Raw genomic sequence first — 17986 nt, 5'->3', positions numbered from 1 at the left:
GGAGGAGCACAAGGCACTTTATTCCGCACGGTCGGTTGGCGCAGTGTGATTGGAGAAGCACAAGGCACTTTATTCCGCACGGTCGGTTGGCGCAGTGTGATTGGAGAGGCACAAGGCACTTTATTCCGCACGGTCGGTTGGCGCAGTGTGATTGGAGAGGCACAAGGCACATTATTCCGCACGGTCGGCTGGCGCAGTGTGATTGGAGAGGCACAAGGCATTTTATTCCGCACGGTTGGTTGGCGCAGTGTGATTGGAGGAGCACAAGGCACTTTATTCCGCACGGTCGGTTGGCGCAGTGTGATTGGAGAAGCACAAGGCACTTTATTCCGCACGGTCGGTTGGCGCAGTGTGATTGGAGAGGCACAAGGCACTTTATTCCGCACGGTCGGTTGGCGCAGTGTGATTGGAGAGGCACAAGGCACATTATTCCGCACGGTCGGTTGGCGCAGTGTGATTGGAGAGGCACAAGCACATCAACTGATATAAAAGAACTATTAATATTGATGATTTTATTTTTCTATTCAGTATTTATGAGGGATTTATATTGAATTTGGATGGATTTTCATGCAGTTGGACACGTTGGGATGGGACACAATTTTTGCCCAGACTAGGCAGAGCCTAGAATAGTACTGTATATGACCGCACAATTGTCATCCAAACTGCGACAGCACTGACATCTGAAAAGTGTTCTGGTCAGGAAGGGGTGGAAGTGTCCGGTATTGAGGTGATTAGATGTCCAGCAACCCTCCTATTCCCCCCTCACATCCACATCCTATTATTGTGTGACCAATACCATCCAAATACACTCACTGGCCACCCTATCAGGTCCACCTGTTCAATTGCTGGGTAACACAAACTGCTAATCAGCCAATCACATGGCAGTAACTCAATGCATTTAGGCATCTAGACGTGGTGAAGACAACTTGCTGAAGTTCAAACTGAGTATCAGAATGGGGAAGAAAGGGGACTTAAGTGACTTTGAATATGGTGTGGTTGTTGGTGCCAGGCAGGCTGGTCTGCGTATTTCAAAAACTGCTGAGCTCCTGGCATTTTCACCCACAATCATCTCTAGGGTTTCCAGTGAATGGTCCGAAAAAGGGATAATATCCCAGTGAGCTGCAGTTGTGTGGAGGAAAATGCCTTGCTGATGTCAGAGGAGAATGGGCAGATTGGTTGCTGCGACATTCAGATGGTGGGGTCAGAATTTGGCATAAACAACATGAAAGCATGGATCCATCCTGCCTTGTATCAATGGTTCAGGCTGGTGATGTCATGGTGGGGGGGAGATTTTCTGGGAACTAGCAAGGTGGACGTAATAAAGTGGCCGGTGAGTGTAATTCTTACTTTCATTTCCCAAAGTTATCCGTCTACAAGGAGACCTGTATAGATCACATGACCCCACCAATGAGGATGGAGGAGGACCGGAGTCACATGACTGAGAAGATACTAAACCTCACCCTGGAGATCATCTACCTGCTGACCGGAGAGGTGAGGAGGATTCTGGGAGGTCACATGACATCACTCTCATCTCTATTAATAAAACACAGACCTGACCGGAGAGGTGAGGAGGATTCTGGGAGGTCACATGACGTCACTCTTATCTCTATTAATAAAACACAGACCTGACCGGAGAGGTGAGGAGGATTCTGGGAGGTCACATGACGTCACTCTCATCTCTATTAATAAAACACAGACCTGACCGGAGAGGTGAGAAGCATTCTGGGAGGTCACATGACATCACTCCCATCTCTATTAATAAAACACAGACTGACCAGAGGGGTGAGGAGGATTCTGGGAGGTCACATGACATCACTCTCATGTCTATTAATAAAACACAGACCTGACTGGAGAGGTGAGGGGGATTCTGGGAGGTCACATGACATCACTCTCATGTCTATTAATAAAACACAGACCTGACCGGAGAGGTGAGGAGGATTCTGGGAGGTCACATGACATCACTCTTATCTCTATTAATAAAACACAGACCTGACCGGAGAGGTGAGGAGGATTCTGGGAGGTCACATGACATCACTCTCATCTCTATTAATAAAACACAGACCTGACCGGAGAGGTGAGGAGGATTCTGGGAGTCTAACATGATATTCCTATTGGTTCCCCAATACAGAGATTTCCTCTTCTGAAGTCAGGTGATCATATGACCATCACAGTGCCTCCATGTGACTCCCTAAACCCTGAGAGACACAACATGCAGAAGATTCTAGAAGTCACCAAGAAGATGATGGAGCTGCTGACAGGAGAGGTGAGCGGTGCCGGGAATTCTGGGACATTCTCCAGTAACAGACAAGGGATGTGTCTGGATGGTGACTGTATCATTGTGTGTGTCAGGTTCCTATAAGGTGTCAGGGTGTCACTGTCTATTTCTCCATGGAGGAGTGGGAGTATTTAGAAGGACACAAGGATCTCTACAAGGACGTCATGATGGACAATCAGCCGCCCCTCACATCACCGGGTAAGAGGAGACTTTATTGTAAAGGAGAGAGCAGTACGGAGGATCCACCTAGATCCCCCATCATCTGGTAAACACATAGAAACAATGGATTCAGTCAGTGTGTGTGTTTCCTACAGATGGATCCAGTCATGGGAACCCACCAGAGAGATGTCCCCATCCTCTGTATTCCCGGGATTCCACACAGGAAGGTCACACCATCCCTCACTGTTACAAGGATGGTAGGACTGACCATTTAGAACATGAACTTCTTGCGGTGAGGGTTTGATTTTTTTAAGTATGATGTTACAATATTAAAGCTTATATTTTACAGCTGAACTTTTCTATTATATGCTTGATTTAGGGTGAAGATCTGATAGATATAAAAGTTGAGGTGAAATCAGAAGAAGAAGAGGCGTATGTGAGGGATGATCAGCAGTCTATGGAGGAGGATGGAATAACGGGGACATTTATAGAGGAGGACACTCCTACAGAGATCAGCACAGGTGGGTCATGAACACTAAATCCATTCCTCCACCCATACTGCTCACTGATTGGTCCAGAGTAGGGCGGGGACTGGGTGATATCAGCCTGTAATCCCCTGGTCACTTTCCTGAGCTGTGTTCCCCATCCTGTATTCCTGGATTTCTCTCGGATAATCTTCCTTCTCTGTGCTGCAGACACAATTTATGTATCTAGACTGGATTTATGGAGGTTCTGGGGTTCAGCCGGCAGAAAAATGTTGATTTTTCCTCTAAGCATTGCATAATGTAGGCACCCAGGACATGTGACTGGGGTCTCCTGCCTTGTGCCTGATTCTTCCAGGGGACCTTCTCTGTTATCTGCTGGCTGTGCCGGGTGGAGGGATATGTCTGTAGTGTCTCAGACCCAAGTCACTGAGGGCAGTCTCAGGAGATGGGAGGCAAACAACCCTTTAAGGACCTTTAATTACTGAATACCAATATTATGAGCCCTTACCATTACACTATATAATTGATATTGTACATTACATACTCCTGACCCCTGCATTATATACTGTATGTTGTACATTACATACTCCTAACCCATGCACTATATACTCTATGTTGTACATTACATACTCCTGACCCTTGCACTATATACACTATGTTGTACATTACATCATTCTGATACTATATACTCCTCTATGCTGTATCTTATACAATATGTTGTACATTACATCCTCCTGACCCCTGCACTATATACTCTATGTTAAACATTACATACTCCTGACCCCTGCACTATATATTCTATGATGTACATTCCATTCTCCTGACCCCTACACTGTATACTCTATGTTGTACATTCCATTCTACTGACCCCTGCGCTATATACTCTATGTTGTACATTACATACTCCTGACCCCTGCACTATATACTCTATGTTGTACATTACATCCTCCTGACCCCTGCACTATATACTCTATGTTGTACATTACATACTCCTGACCCCTGCACTATATACTCTATGTTGTACATTACATACTCCTGACCCCTGCACTATATACTCTATGTTGAACATTACATCCTCCTGACCCCTGCACTATATACTCTATGTTGTACATTCCATACTCCTGATTTCTGCTCTCCCCCCTCCCCCCACTGCTATATATACAGATAATATGGATTCTCTTTTGTTACACCCATTTCCTCCCAGCTGGACATTTTATATCGGATGATGTGATTGGAGCACAGACTTTTACATGTTGATAATAATGTGATAACATCCTCCAACTTTGGACCCTTAAACAGAAAGTGATAATGAGGGAGGAGTCAATACCCCAATGATGGTGGTCTTCAGGATCAGTCCAGTCTTCATCTTGGTTGTTCTCCCCCCATCCTCACTCTCTGACCTCTGGTGGGGCTCAGCCCCGCTGTTCTTCATGACTAAATCATGGAGTAAATAAGGAAGTGCAGTACTTCTTGTGTTGGGAAGATGGCGATGAGTGATAGAGGGGGTGGGGACCCTCGTCCTATAATCCCCTCATCACTGTCCCTCCTATAAAAGACAGTTCTGGTTGTTTCCTCACTCTCTGACTAAGGTCCATGAATAAAGAAATGACCTGGTAGGAGATCAGAGGAGCCATTTCCTAGTTCCCTTGAGGGTGGAATTGTAAGCTCCTCAGAGACCAAGCTGCCTGATGTGGGCAGAGTCCTGGTTTGGGGGAACCAATCAGCTCCTGTCTAGTAATCCTCTTTGTCTTTGTATTTTAGTCCATGGCCGGGAGATGTGGAAAACCTCCGAGGATTGTCTCACTTTGTCTCCAGACTGGAAAGTAGAAGATGAGGACATCACACAGTATAGTCCAGGAGAAAACCCGACTCCCTCCAATGTCCACCCGGCACCACCCAGTGTAGATGGACCATCGGATTCCTTGTATCCTGAGGAACCTCAGACTGTGCGGGACTGGGCCGGCCTTTCAACAGAGAAGAGGTTTTCCTGTACTGAGTGCGGGAAGAGGTTCTCCTGTACTGAGTGCGGGAAGAGGTTCTCCTGTCCTGAGTGCGGGAAGGGTTTCCGGTGTAAATCAGAGCTTAATGTGCATAAAAGATCTCACACAGGAGAAAAGCCATATTCCTGTCCTGAGTGCAGGAAATGTTTTGCCAAAAAATCAGTACTTGTCAACCATCAGAAATCTCACATGGTAGAGAAGCCATATTCATGTCCTGAGTGCGGGAAATGTTTTTTATTGAGGTCCTATCTTTCCATACATCAGAGATCACACACGGGGGAGAAGCCATATTCCTGTCCTGAGTGCGGGAAATGTTTTTCCGTGAAGTCCAATCTTTACACACATAAGAGGTCTCACACAGGGGTGAAGCCATATTCCTGTCCTGAGTGTGGGAAATGTTTTTCAGTGAGGTCCCATCTTTCCAGTCATCAGAGATGTCACACGGGGGAGAAGCCATATTCCTGTCCTGAATGTGGGAAATATTTTTCACAGACGTCTAATCTTTACAGACATCAGAGATCTCACACAGGGGAGAAGCCACTTTCCTGTCCTGAGTGAGGGAAATGTTCCTCACTGAAGTCCTGTCTTCCTGTACATAAGGGGTCCCACACAACCCAGGAGGTGTATTAGTGCCTTGAGTGCGGGAAATGTCTTCTAGATGAATGTTGCTGGACATCCCAGCTCTCATGTGGGGAAGAAGCACACCCTGATATACACCTCAGATATACTCCATGGCTGATCTTCATCATGGAAGAAACAGTTCATAAGGAGATCAGAGGTCCCCAAAGACATGGATCAAGTGTGGGACCAGGTTGGCCATTGATGGCAGAAGAATAAAAATGGAGTCCTGACCTGTCATTGGCTGAGTACATTTTGTGGTGGGAGATTTCACAAACACTCGGAGGTCTGTTTTTAAAAAGTTAACCAAAAGAATGTGACATGAATTCACCGAGCAATGACAAATGTTGGGTATTCTTTATAAATGGGAGCAAAATAAGTAAGGCCTGTGTAATGTACAACCTTTTATATAGGCTGTAAAGTTTTGAACTTTATAGTATCAGGAGTATGTAATGTACAACATAGAGTATATAGTGCAGGGGTCAGGAGTATGTAATGTACAACATAGAGTATATAGTGCAGGGGTCAGGAGTATGTAATGTACAACATAGAGTATATAGTGCAGGGGTCAGGAGTATGTAATGTACAACATAGAGTATATAGTGCAGGGGTCAGGAGTATGTAATGTACAACATAGAGTATATAGTGCAGGGGTCAGGAGGATGTAATGTACAACATAGAGTATATAGTGCAGGGGTCAGGAGTATGTAATGTACAACATAGAGTATATAGTGCAGGGGTCAGAAGTATGTAATGTACAACATAGAGTATATAGTGCAGGAGTATGTAATGTACAACATAGAGTATATAGTGCTGGGGTCAGGAGTATGTAATGTACAACATAGAGTATATAGTGCAGGGGTCAGGAGTATGTAATGTACAACAGAGTATATAGTGCAGGGGTCAGGAGTATGTAATGTACAACATAGAGTATATAGTGCAGAGGTCAGGACTATGGAATGTACAACAGAGTATATAGTGCAGGGGTCAGGAGTATGTAATGTATAACATAGAGTATATAGTGCAGGGGTCAGGAGGATGTAATGTACAACATAAAGTATATAGTGCAGGAGTCAGGAGGATGTAATGTACAACATAGAGTATATAGTGCAGGGGTCAGGAGTATGTAATGTACAACATAGAGTATATAGTGCAGGGGTCAGGAGTATGTAATGTACAACATAGAGTATATAGTGCAGGGGTCAGGAGTATGTAATGTATAACATAGAGTATATAGTGCAGGGGTCAGGAGTATGTAATGTACAACATAGAATATAGTGCAGGGGTCAGGAGTATGTAATGTACAACAGAGTATATAGTGCAGGGGTCAGGAGTATGTAATGTACAACATGAGTATATAGTGCAGGGGTCAGGAGTATGTAATGTACAACATGGAGTATATAGTGCAGGGGTCAGGAGTATGTAATGTACAACATAGAGTATATAGTGCAGGGGTCAGGAGTATGTAATGTACAACATGGAGTATATAGTGCAGGGGTCAGGACTATGGAATGTACAACAGAGTATATAGTGCAGGGGTCAGGAGGATGTAATGTACAACATAGAGTATATAGTGCAGGTGTCAGGAGTATGTAATGTACAACATACAGTATACAGTGCAGGGGTCAGGAGTATGTAAAGTACAACATACAGTATACAGTGCAAGGGTCAGGAGTATGTAATGTACAACATAGACTATACAGTGCAGGGGTCAGGAGTATGTAATGTACAACATAGAGTATATAGTGCAGGGGTCAGGAGTATGTAATGTACAACATAGAGTATATAGTGCATGGGTCAGGAGTATGTAATGTACAACATAGACTATATAGTGCAGGGGTCAGGAGTATGTAATGTACAACATAGAGTATATAGTGCAGGGGTCAGGAGTATGTAATGTACAACATAGACTATATAGTGCAGGGGTCAGGAGTATGTAATGTACAACATAGAGTATATAGTGCAGGGGTCAGGAGTATGTAATGTACAACATAGAGTATATAGCGCAGGGGTCAGAAGTATGTAATGTACAATATAAATTATATAGTATAAGGGTAACAAAGTTAGGAATGTATTATCCTGCGCCTGTAATGAATGAATAGTGCAGACGTATACCATACAATGTGATAAGTTATATAATAATCAAACTAAATCAAATCTGTAAATATGATTTGCGGTGTGTATGGAATTCACAATTAGACACGGCTGTATACCCCGTGTATGCCCCCGGCCACATCCCACTAAGGAAGTCACGTGGTGTGATGATGTGTGTGGGCGGAGCCGGGTGTCAGTGCTGAGACCGGAAGTGACATGGGAGCCGTGGCCCCGCTGTGTGTACTATATGCCGGTATTCTTCATGTAAATGTGAGTGGATTTGTTCATAAACACACCTTTTCATACATAGTACACTATGGGGACCTCCTGTCTTCTAGAAGATCAGGGACCCAGTGTCCCTGGTGCTCCCTGTGTTTCCCAGTATACCCTTATGCTTCCCAATGTCTCCCAGTATCCACTGATGGCTCCCAGTGTATCCCAGTATCCCCTAATGTATCCCAGTGTCCCTGGTGCTCCCCAGTGTTTCCTAATGTCTCCCAGTATCCCCTGATGCCTCCCAGTGTATCCCAGTCTCCCCTGATGCCTCCCAGTGTATCTCAGTATCCCCTGATGCCTCCCAGTGTATCCCAGTATCCCCTGATGCCTCCCAGTGTATCTCAGTGTCCCCTGATGCCTCCCAGTGTATCCCAGTGTCCCCTGATGCCTCCCAGTTTATCCCAGTATCCCCTGATGCCTCCCAGTGTATTTCAGTATCTCCTGATGCCTCCCAGTGTTTCCCAATGTCTCCCAGTGTACCCTAATGCTTCCCAATGTCTCCCAGTATCCCCTGATGCTTCCCAGTGTATCTCAGTATCCTCTGATGCCTCCCAGTGTATCCCAGTATCCCCTGATGCCTCCCAGTGTATCCCAGTGTCCCCTGATGCCTCCCAGTGTATCCCAGTGTCCCCTGATGCCTCTCAATGTATCCCAGTATCCCCTGATGCCTCCCAGTGTATCCCAGTATCCCCTAGTGTATCCCAGTATCCCTGGTGCTCCCCAGTGTTTCCCAATGTCTCCCCTGATGCCTCCCAGTGTCCCCTGATGCCTCCCAGTGTATCCCAGTGTCCCATGATGCCTCCCAGTGTATCCCAGTGTCCCCTGATGCCTCCCAGTGTATCCCAGCATCCCCTAGTCTATCCCAGTATCCCTGGTGCTCCACAGTGTTTCCCAATGTCTCCCAGTCTCCCCTAATGCCTCCCAGTGTATCCCAGTGTCCCCTGATGCCTCCCAGTATCCCCTGATGCCTCCCAGTGTATCCCAGTGTCCCCTGATGCCTCCCAGTGTATCCCATGATACCTCCCAGTGTATCCCAGTATCCCATGATGTCTCCCAGTGTATCCCAGTGTCCCCTGATGCCTCCCAGTGTATCCCAGTATCCAATGATGCCTCCCAGTGTATCCCAGTATTCCCTGATGCCTCCCAGTGTCCCCTGATGCCTCCCAGTGTATCCCATGATACCTCCCAGTGTATCCCAGTATCCCATGATGTCTCCCAGTGTATCCCAGTGTCCCCTGATGCCTCCCAGTGTATCCCAGTATCCAATGATGCCTCCCAGTGTATCCCAGTGTCCCCTGATGCCTCCCAGTGTATCACAGTATCCCCTGATGCCTCCCAGTGTATCCCAGTGTCCCCTGATGCCTCCCAGTGTATCCCAGTATCCCCTGATGCCTCTCAGTGTATCCCAGTGTCCCCTGATGCCTCCCAGTGTATCTCAGTATCCCCTGATGCCTCCCAGTGTATTTCAGTATCTCCTGATGCCTCCCAGTGTTTCCCAATGTCTCCCAGTGTACCCTAATGCTTCCCAATGTCTCCCAGTATCCCCTGATGCTTCCCAGTATCCCCTGATGCCTCCCAGTGTCCCCTGATGCCTCCCAGTGTATCTCAGTGTCCCCTGATGCCTCCCAGTGTATCCCAGTGTCCCCTGATGCCTCTTAATGTATCCCAGTATCCCCTGATGCCTCCCAGTGTATCCCAGTATCCCCTAGTGTATCCCAGTATCCCTGGTGCTCCCCAGTGTTTCCCAATGTCTCCCCTGATGCCTCCCAGTGTATCCCAGTGTCCCCTGATGCCTCCCAGTGTATCCCAGTGTCCCCTGATGCCTCCCAGTGTATCCCAGTGTCCCCTGATGCCTCCCAGTGTATCCCAGCATCCCCTAGTCTATCCCAGTGTCCCTGGTGCTCCACAGTGTTTCCCAATGTCTCCCAGTCTCCCCTAATGCCTCCCAGTGTATCCCAGTGTCCCCTGATGCCTCCCAGTGTATCCCAGTGTCCCCTGATGCCTCCCAGTGTATCCTATGATACCTCCCAGTGTATCCCAGTATCCCATGATGTCTCCCAGTGTATCCCAGTGTCCCCTGATGCCTCCCAGTGTATCCCAGTATCCAATGATGCCTCCCAGTGTATCCCAGTGTCCCCTGATGCCTCCCAGTGTATCCCAGTATCCCCCAATGTCCTCTGCTGTGTTTTCCAGCTGTAGTAAAGTCATATATTTATTTGTTTGGCAAGCTCTAGATTTAGAGAAGGATCAGGTCCCATTCACACCTGAGTGTATCTCCAGAGTATCTCCAAGCTCCAAAACCCTCAGCATCCACAATTCCATGGTTTTCAGATGTGCCCGTTCACACCTGAGTGTATCTCCAGAGTATCTCCAGGCTCCAAAACCCTCAGCATCCACAATTCCATGGTTTTCAGATGTGCCTGTTCACACCTGAGTGTAGCATTGTTTGAAAAAATACATGAGCTTCTTGTAGCTACAAGCTTCAGTTGTTTTTTTGGCCACAATAGACTTCAATGGGAGCACCTGAAAAAAACATGGAAAGCACATATTGCTTTTTTTTTTTTCCCTCAAATAACTTGCTTTCCACTGGCTAAAACAAGTTCAAAAACAGAGCCTGCAAAACGACCAAAGACTCCCAGCTGAAGTGTGAGTGCAGGCTTGAGTGAGCGTCAATGTGTGAGTGTCAGGCCCGGGTATACGGGGGTCCCGGAGTTCATGTGTACATCGGACTCCTGGGGGTGTTGGAAGCCATAAAGTTGCACCTGGGGGTGATGATGATAATTGGTGTCATTTTGCTCTCTGGATTATGGCCGGCATTGTCTTCTGACCTCACAAGTCCTTGACCACATAACTGGGTCTCAGTAAGTCACTATAGATCTCTGCAAATTCTACGTATAGGCAGCCCCTTCACCTGCGGTCACCTCTTTCCGAGTCCTTTTGTGGTCACCGGTATGATTTCCCGGACATGTGCCAGTGTTGACCGGCTGGTAGCCTGAGCCTTACCAGGAAAGGTGTCGCTCATATTAAATGTCAGCACATGTCCTCTCCACAACCCTTCTCATTTCTCCAGATCCTCGATGGATGACTCGGTGGAAACCACCACTGAATATATGGCTGCCAGGAAGGTTCACGAATGGTGGATTTCAAAGCCTTGAGATACTTGTAGCTGGATAGGCTGAGAAAGACGAATACGAAGCCTCTCACCCACTACAGACATTCTACAGCAGCTGTGTATTCATTAAAGCCCCCAAATCTATCCTTGCAGTGCCCCCCATACACATAATACAAGGGTTAGTACTCAATGTGTCTAGGGGTGAGACCAAGGGGCAACCAATGGGGTTACTTACCATAACCCCCGCTCCGGCACTGTCCTCTTACCCGTAGCTCCACCCTGTGGGCGGTCCCTCAGTAGGCATCATCAGTACAGTGCGGGGCTATAAACCATACATTGGATGTGAATGGGGCGAGCATACATGAGCAGCTTGGAGGAGACGGCTGCAGTGACCCGGTCCGACCACTAGAGCGAGGCTGCTGTCACACAGAATGAGGTCACTGATTCCCCGTATTCTGGCACCCCCAGAGTAACCCATGTAGTGCAGGGGGCCCCACGGCAGGTTTTGTGTCCCCGGAGTGGGGTTTTAGTACATCATCATGTGTTTGTATTTCTTATAAATGCAATCAGTGTAAATCCAGGTCACATGTTTGCGTTTGATGCGTGCGCACGTCCTGGATACAGTCCATTCATTTGATGGGGCTGCTGTCCTCATGAGAAATGCAGTGAAGAAGTCCTCAAACCTTGTTTTATAACACGTCACACGGAACCACGGGGTTTTACACATGAAACCATCACATTTATTGATGCGTGGGGGGGCCATTACCATTAGGAATGAATTACAGTCCTATGCATCTACCAGAGAGCGGCACATTTTACCTGGAACACGCGTGATCGTGCACCCAACGCATGTGCAATTCCTTTACAGCAGAGCTCAGATTGGGAAAGGGAGAGGCAGCGTAAAGAGCCAATCAGTTTGCTTGCAGTGTGTATGTGATAACTGGGAACATATGAGTGTGTGGGGAAGGCAGATGTGTTTTATTCTACCTTTAGGTGCATTGCAGGCCATGTAGTGCACTCTGCTGTGATTGGCTCATCAGGACAGACGTCAGAGGAGAATGAACAAACTGACCCAATCAGCAGAACATCCCTCCTGTGGTGGCTGTACGTGGCTCCATACAACTGATTGGTCAATGTCTGATCTGACTAAAGGATTGAATGGGAAATGAATGAACAGAGACAAAGCCGGCACGGCTGAATAACGAGTGACAGACAGTGACGGGTCGTCTCATTGTGATGGAAAAAACTGCGTCTTGATTTATATTCTTCTTCATTCATCAAACAATGATCACTGAGGGAGGTTCCTGGCATCTCTGCACACCCTTGTTGATCTACAGGTACAATAATGTCATTGATTCATGCGGTACGATTGATTATTTTCCTTCCCACACAACCAATCATCTTGGGTCAATGGAAACCTTTCACTCATCGCTCCGCCATCTTTGTCTGGCTTGATGGCTTTGTTGAATCAGACATTGATCGTTCAGTTTGATCTCACTGTGTATGGGCACTCTAAGATAGTTGCCCCAGAACAAGTGTTCCCATCTGCCCTCTATTCTTGTTCTGGGGACAACAGTCACATTTTACATTTCCCGTTATTTTCTATTTTGGGGCATTTCCCCAGCAAGACTTATTTTTTACTGCCACTACATGTCCTTTGTCTGATAGCCAGCATCATTCAACCCACTTCATCTGAGCCCAGGTCATCCTGGGCTTGCTACAACCTGTGAATGGACACTGAAAGGAGAAGCAGCACAGTAATGAACTCATCTCATCACTCTGCTCTCTCCTCCTGTCAGCATGCTTCTGTCAGCATATGACCCGATTGGCTCCTTGTATTGTAGGGAGGCCATCAGCCCTGTAAGCTCCAGCTAGAAATGTGATCTGACCTCCCACAGGTAGTCTGTCCTTCCTATATACTGGGGAACCTCTCATTTGTCCATATATACCCAATAAAGGACCGGCTATTAGCACCAGAACACGGAGCTGATACTCTGCCTGGTGATGATTGTTCATTCATTTTATGTGGAGCTGCTGTGTCCTGATAACATCTGAATGATGGCAACTCTTCATATTTACAACTGACACTCTGACCACATTATTAGGGTTTGTGACATTTGGACTTCTTTTATCCTCTTTGATCTCTTCCTCTGGATATACATTTGGACCCCTCTTTTTTTCCACTGTGATGTCCCCCTAGATATACAGACAGACCCCTCTATCCCTGTGATCACCCCCAGAAATACATTTGGACCCCTCTTTTTCACCGCTGTGATCTCCCCCTAGATATACAGACAGACCCCTCTATCCCTGTGATCACCCCCAGAAATACATTTGGACCCCTCTTTTTCTCCGCTGTGATCTCCCCCTAGATATACAGACAGACCCCTCTATCCCTGTGATCACCCCCAGAAATACATTTGGACCCCTCTTTTTCTCCGCTGTGATCTCCCCCTAGATATACAGACAGACCCCTCTATCCCTGTGATCACCCCCAGAAATACATTTGGACCCCTCTTTTTATCTGCTGTGATCTCCCCCTAGATATACAGACAGACCCCTCTTTTTATCCCCTGTTCCCCCCACCCCCCGGATATACGCTGCTCAAAACAATTAAAGGCCGACTTTGTAATCAGAGTATAGCATAGTCAATGTAACTCCTGGGATATTGATCTGGTCAGGTAAGTAGCAGAGGGGGTTGTTCATCAGTTTCAGCTGCTTTGGTGTTCATCATGATTGGTTTCCAGGTTTTGAACTAAGAATGATAATTCTATTTGACACAAGAGATAACGGCCTTAACTTGGACCTGGGATTCCTCAATCATTATCCCACAGTTTTATGACTCCCTCTGTGAGTGTTATTCCCCCCCCCCCCCCCCCAGTCTTTGCTTTCGCTTTACTGTGTCTTATCTCTAGTCTTTCTGTTTTTTTATTTGTTTTTTTTCTCATCCCCACATCTCTTCTAACATTCTGCTAAAACTTTGTAATAGTACTGCTTGGACCCTGAATAAGGGGACATACCCCAAAAGCTTGTCCTCAAAATTGTATTTAGTGCAAATAAAAAAAGTATCACGTCAGTACTCAATTGGTGTTAATGAAATTACCAACAGGTGCTTTAGATGGGCAACAGTGAGACAACCCCCAAAACAGGAAGGATTTTACAGGTGGAGGCCACTGACATTTTTTCCCTTCTCATCTTTTCTGACTGTTTTTCACTAGTTTGGCATTTGGCTCGGGTCAGTGTCACTACTGGTAGCATGAGGCCATACCTGGACCCTACAGAGGTTGCACAGGCAGTCCAACTCCTCCAGGACAGCACATCAATACATACCATTGCCAGAAGGTTTGCTGTGTCTCCCAGCACAGTCTCAAGAGCATGGAGGAGATTCCAGGAGACAAGAGCACAGAGGAGATTCCAGGAGACAAGAGCATGGAGGAGATTCCAGGAGACAGGCAGTTCCTCTAGGAGAGCTGGACAGGACCATAGAAGGTCCTTAACCCATCAACAGGACCGGTATCTGCTCCTTTGTGCAAGGAGGAACAGGATGAGACCTGCCAGAGCCCTACAAAATGATCTCCAGCAGGCTACTGGTGTGAATGTCTCTGACCAAACAATCAGAAACAGACTTCATGAGGGTGGCCTGAGGGCCCGACATACTCTAGTGGGCCCTGTGCTCACTGCCCGACACCATAGAGCTGGATTGGCATTTGCCATTGAACCCCAGAATTGGCAGGTCCACCACTGGCACCCTGTGCTTTTCACAGATGAGAGCAGGCTCACCCTGAGCACATGTGACAGACATGAAAGGGTCTGGAGAAGTCGTGGAGAACGTTCTGCTGCCTGTGACATGGTTCAGCATGACCGTTTTGGTGGTGGGTCAGTGATGGTCTGGGGAGGCATATCCATGGAGGGAGGCACAGACCTCTACAGGCTAGACAATGGCACCCTGACTGTCATTAGGTATCGGGATGAAATCCTTGGACCCGTTGCCAGACCCTACACTGGTGCAGTGAGTCCTGGGTTCCTCCTGGTGCAGTGGATCCTGGGTTCCTCCTGGTGCAGGGGGTCCTGGGTTCCTCCTGGTTCAATGGATCCTGGGTTCCTCCTGGTGCAGGGGGTCCTGGGTTCCTCCTGGTGCAGTGGGTCCTGGGTTCCTCCTGCTGCACTACAATACCCAGCATCATGTGGGGAGAGTATTCAGGCAGTTCCTGGAGGATGAGGGAATTGATACCATTGATTGGCCCACACGCTCACCTGACCTAAATCCAATAGAACACCTCAGGGATGTCATGTTTCGGTCCATCCGACGCCTCCAGGTTGCACCTCAGACTGTCCAGGAGCTCAGTGATGCTCTGATCTAGATCTGGGAGGAAATCCCCTAGGACACCATCCGTGGTCTCATTAGGAACCTCCCCCGACGTTGTCAGGCATGAATACATGGGGGCCATACAGACTACTGAGGACCATTCTGAGTTGCTGCAATGACATTTCAGCACAATGGATGACAGGCGGTGCCACCTGTGAGACTCGGCATGTGAAGGTAAAATTGCCGCACTGTGAAGCTAAGCATGGAGGTCACAGCAATGTGTACTCACCCAATCAGCTGCTTTCTTCATTTAGAGGTAGGTGATCAGGGGGCGGGTCTGTGACATCATCCTCTTCTAAGCCCCTCCCATCTGACCGTGCCCATTACTCTCCATGACATGCCGAGCAGAACTTGGTTTTCATGTGATGGGCATTGGGCTGATTTGTGTTCCCCATGGATTGAATTATTAGGTGTAAACCAGGCAGATGGCTTGTTCTGGGGATTGTCAGTGATCACATGTCCTGTTATATGGATTCAATATCCATCACTCAAACAGGGGCACCCACTACCCACCAGGGACTGCAAACCACCAAGGACCTCAGGCTACTATCCCACCTGGGATCGTAAGCCCACCACCCCACCAGGGACCACCAGCCCACCACCCCGCCCTCCGGCGCACTGTCCCTCTGGTGAAACTCCGGCGACCCAACACCTCCTGATGCCGGGCCCTCATCACCTCCTGAAGCTGTGCACTCAACGCCGGGACTCCAGCACCCCTGACGCCGGGCCTACAACACCTCCAATCACCGCGTCCCACGGCTCGTCCAGCCGCCGCACCACAGTGCCCACCGACGCCGTGTCACAACACCCATGAACGCCGGCCTACAGCACCCACAGACTGCAACCAGCCAGCTGCGGCCCCAGCCGCCCACCACTCCCTCTCCCCTCCTACGATTGGACACTGATGAACTCCGTCATGGCATAACAGACTCTCCCCATCCTCACGTCCTCCCGTTCCCATGCCACCTTCCTCACCCTCCTCCTTCTCCTAACTGCTGGTGACATCTCCCCGAACCCTGGCCCTCCATCTCCCCACTCCCCTTCCCAGCACCCCCCTACTCACACCAACCACCGCAACCCCCTCAATCTCATATCTGCCCCCCTCCTCCCCACATCCACCCCTCCCTTCTCGGTTGCACTCCTGAACGCTCGTTCGGTTTGCAACAAGCTCTCCTCCATCCACGACCTCTTTATCTCCCACTCCCTCACCCTCCTAGCGGTCACCAAAACCTGGATCCAAGCCACCGACTCCACCTCCCCTGCTGACCTCTCCTATGGAGGCCTCGTCTGGACCCATTCACCTAGACTGAGCGGAGGCAGAGGGGTCGGTATGCTCCTACCACCGCTGAGCACCTTCCAGGTCCTCCCTAACCCCCCCTCCCTATCCTTCTCCTCCTTTGAGGCCCACTGCATCCGGCTCTTCTCTCCCACCCCCCTAAGGATTGCGGTAATCTATCAGCCTCCTGGTTCCGCATCCCCCTTCCTAGACGACTTTGCCGCCTGGCTTCCCTTCTTCCTCCCTGAGCTACCGGCCATCATCCTAGGCGAGTTCAATATCCCGATCAACGCCAACAGCCCAGCGACTTCCCAACTCCTCCTCCTAACCTCCTCCTTCGCGCTCACACAGCACACTCAGTCCTCCACCCACTCCAACGGAAACACCCTGGACCTCATTTTCTCCCACCTCTGCACCCCCCATGACTTCACTAATTCCCCCTTCCCCCTCTCTGACCACCACCTCCTCACATTCTCCATCTCCCCCTCCCTCAACTCCCCCCCGTAGCGTCTAACCATCACCCGCAACCTCCTCAATCTGGACCCGACCCATCTCCACCCAGCAGCTGACCGTCTGTATGACAGTATCCTCCCTCTGTCATGCCCTGACCTGGCCACTACTGCATACAACGACTCACTGTCAGCTGCCCTCGACTCCCTGGCACCCCTAACCACGCGTAACATTAGACCCCGACCGCTTCAACCCTGGCAAAATGACCACACAAAATGCCTCAAACGATGCAGTCGCGCGCTGGAGCGCTTATGGCGCAAAACCAGATCCCCTCGCGCGTTCTCCCTCTATAAAGCCGCCTACCTCGCCTACACCACCTCCCTCCACCCCGCCAAGCAAGCCTATTTCATAACCCTTATCAACACCCTCTCCACCTGTCCTCACCGGCTCTTCTCCACTTTCAAATCCCTGCTCTCTCCCCCCCCCCACCCCCACCCAGCACCTCACTCACCGCCCACGAGATTGCCAATCACTTCCAAAACAAGATTGACGCAATCCGTAAGGACATTGTCAACTTGCAATTCACCTCTCCACCCAGCCTCCCACCCTCCTTCAACCCCTCAACCGTCCCCTCCCCCGACCTCATAGCCGCACTACCCCCCACTATACCTAATGCCCCGCACATCATCACCTCCCCAACACTCCGCTCCCTCAGCCCAACTACCTCTGAGGAGGTCTCTAAGGTCTTCACTGAAGCCCTCCCTACCACCTGCCCCCTGGACCCTATCCCCTCACAGCTCCTCCAGTCACCCCCCCTCCATCATTCGCTCCCTCACCCACATCTTCAATCTCTCCCTCTCCACTGGCACCTTCCC

At 48.8% G+C, this 17986-nt stretch overlaps 1 protein-coding gene across 1 annotated transcript; it reads left to right on the top strand.

Annotated features, from left to right (window-relative positions):
• Positions 1–4694: 4694 nt before the first annotated feature.
• Positions 4695–6072, top strand: LOC149445403 (uncharacterized). Its single transcript, XM_089653816.1, has one exon. The coding sequence runs from the start codon at positions 4695–4697 to the stop codon at positions 5475–5477; it is 783 nt and encodes a 260-aa protein (XP_089509942.1). The 3' UTR covers positions 5478–6072.
• The last annotated feature ends 11914 nt before the right edge of the window (positions 6073–17986 follow it).

The sequence above is a fragment of the Staurois parvus genome, unplaced genomic scaffold (genome assembly GCF_062004578.1).
Source record: "Staurois parvus isolate SC_StPar_1 unplaced genomic scaffold, SC_StPar_1.0 ptg000721l, whole genome shotgun sequence".
Classification (NCBI taxonomy): Eukaryota; Metazoa; Chordata; class Amphibia; order Anura; family Ranidae; genus Staurois; species Staurois parvus.
The sequence above is the reverse complement of the archived record's forward strand: the minus strand, read 5'-3'. Positions and strand labels throughout refer to the sequence as shown.

Excerpts from the sequence above, each read along its gene's own strand:
- LOC149445403 (XM_089653816.1), top strand. The coding sequence starts at position 4,695 with ATGTGGAAAACCTCCGAGGATTGTCTCACTTTGTCTCCAGACTGGAAA.